Here is a 1,005-nt window from a genome sequence, read left to right on the forward strand (position 1 = left end):
ATTTTTAGTTTTGAGACAGGACCTCACTATGTTGCCCAGACTGTTCTGGAACTCCTAGGCTCAAAGGATCCTCTCCTCTTAGTCTCCCAAGTAGCTGGGATTACAGGCATGTGCCACTGCAACTGCCTTTCCCACATTTTTAGAAATGCTTTCTGAAGGGGTAGAGGCTAGATCTCTAGCAGTCCTTATAATACTTGGACTCAGCTATACATCACATGGCATATGTGCTTAAGAAATGAGAGCATTTGTCACAGTTAGCATGAGAAGCTGATCTACAAGGGAGCATAGCCTCAGGAATCCACTAAGTAGTCAAATTTTTTTTAAATAACTGGCAGTTTGCTTCATAAATTAACATCTGAATTCATACTTATTTTAAATGAACAAAAGGCTATGCAAACAATTCCATTTAAGCAAATCAGCTTTAAGTCAGAAATTGATGTCATCTTACTTGCTGTTCCAGTTTTTCCCATCTTTACACCCAAGTTGTCGAAGTACACTGCACCTGCATTGAAGATTTAAACACACTTAACAAAAAAGTCCAGTGAAAAAATGTTGAAGGTGTCATACCCACTGAAATTATAAGCATAGCTTACCTATTTATAAAATCTATGGCTTGTGCTTTCAACTGTTCTGCACTGTGCAAATCTGCAAGGACAAGGGTATCAGCAACATTTTCTACTGAGAGGTTACTACACAAAGCTTCTTCACACATGACCTTCAGCCGTTCCAGTGCATACTATCCAAAAAGAAAACAACCGTTAAACATTTACTCCAACTAAGTTTCCAAATACAGGATATATTTGTAACTTAGAAAATAAAGTTAAAGCAAATTATCTTTAACAAAGGTTATTTTAAAATTCTTTAAGTCATTGTTTTAACCTAATATAAAGAAAATATAAATGAATACACTCAGGAGAAAGACTAGTTTTCTTTAGGGAATTTCAATTTGCGTAACTGTAAAATAGAGGGTATTTTTTTTTTTTTTAGACAGAGTCTCACTCTGTT

The 1,005-nt window shown here is 35.4% G+C and overlaps 1 protein-coding gene across 1 annotated transcript in view; it reads right to left on the minus strand.

The window, feature by feature from the left end:
* Window positions 1–1,005, minus strand: part of SPOPL (speckle-type POZ protein-like) — a 63,742-nt gene that overhangs the window by 7,573 nt on the left and 55,164 nt on the right. The window contains exons 9-10 of the mRNA XM_012650537.1: window positions 594–736; window positions 449–502 (exon numbers count right to left, since the gene is read on the minus strand). Of these exons, the coding sequence (XP_012505991.1) occupies window positions 449–502; window positions 594–736 (197 nt within the window). The remainder of the gene's footprint in view (window positions 1–448; window positions 503–593; window positions 737–1,005) is intronic.

This window comes from Propithecus coquereli, unplaced genomic scaffold (assembly GCF_000956105.1).
Source record: "Propithecus coquereli isolate 6110/MARCELLA unplaced genomic scaffold, Pcoq_1.0 Scaffold33, whole genome shotgun sequence".
Classification (NCBI taxonomy): domain Eukaryota; kingdom Metazoa; phylum Chordata; class Mammalia; order Primates; family Indriidae; genus Propithecus; species Propithecus coquereli.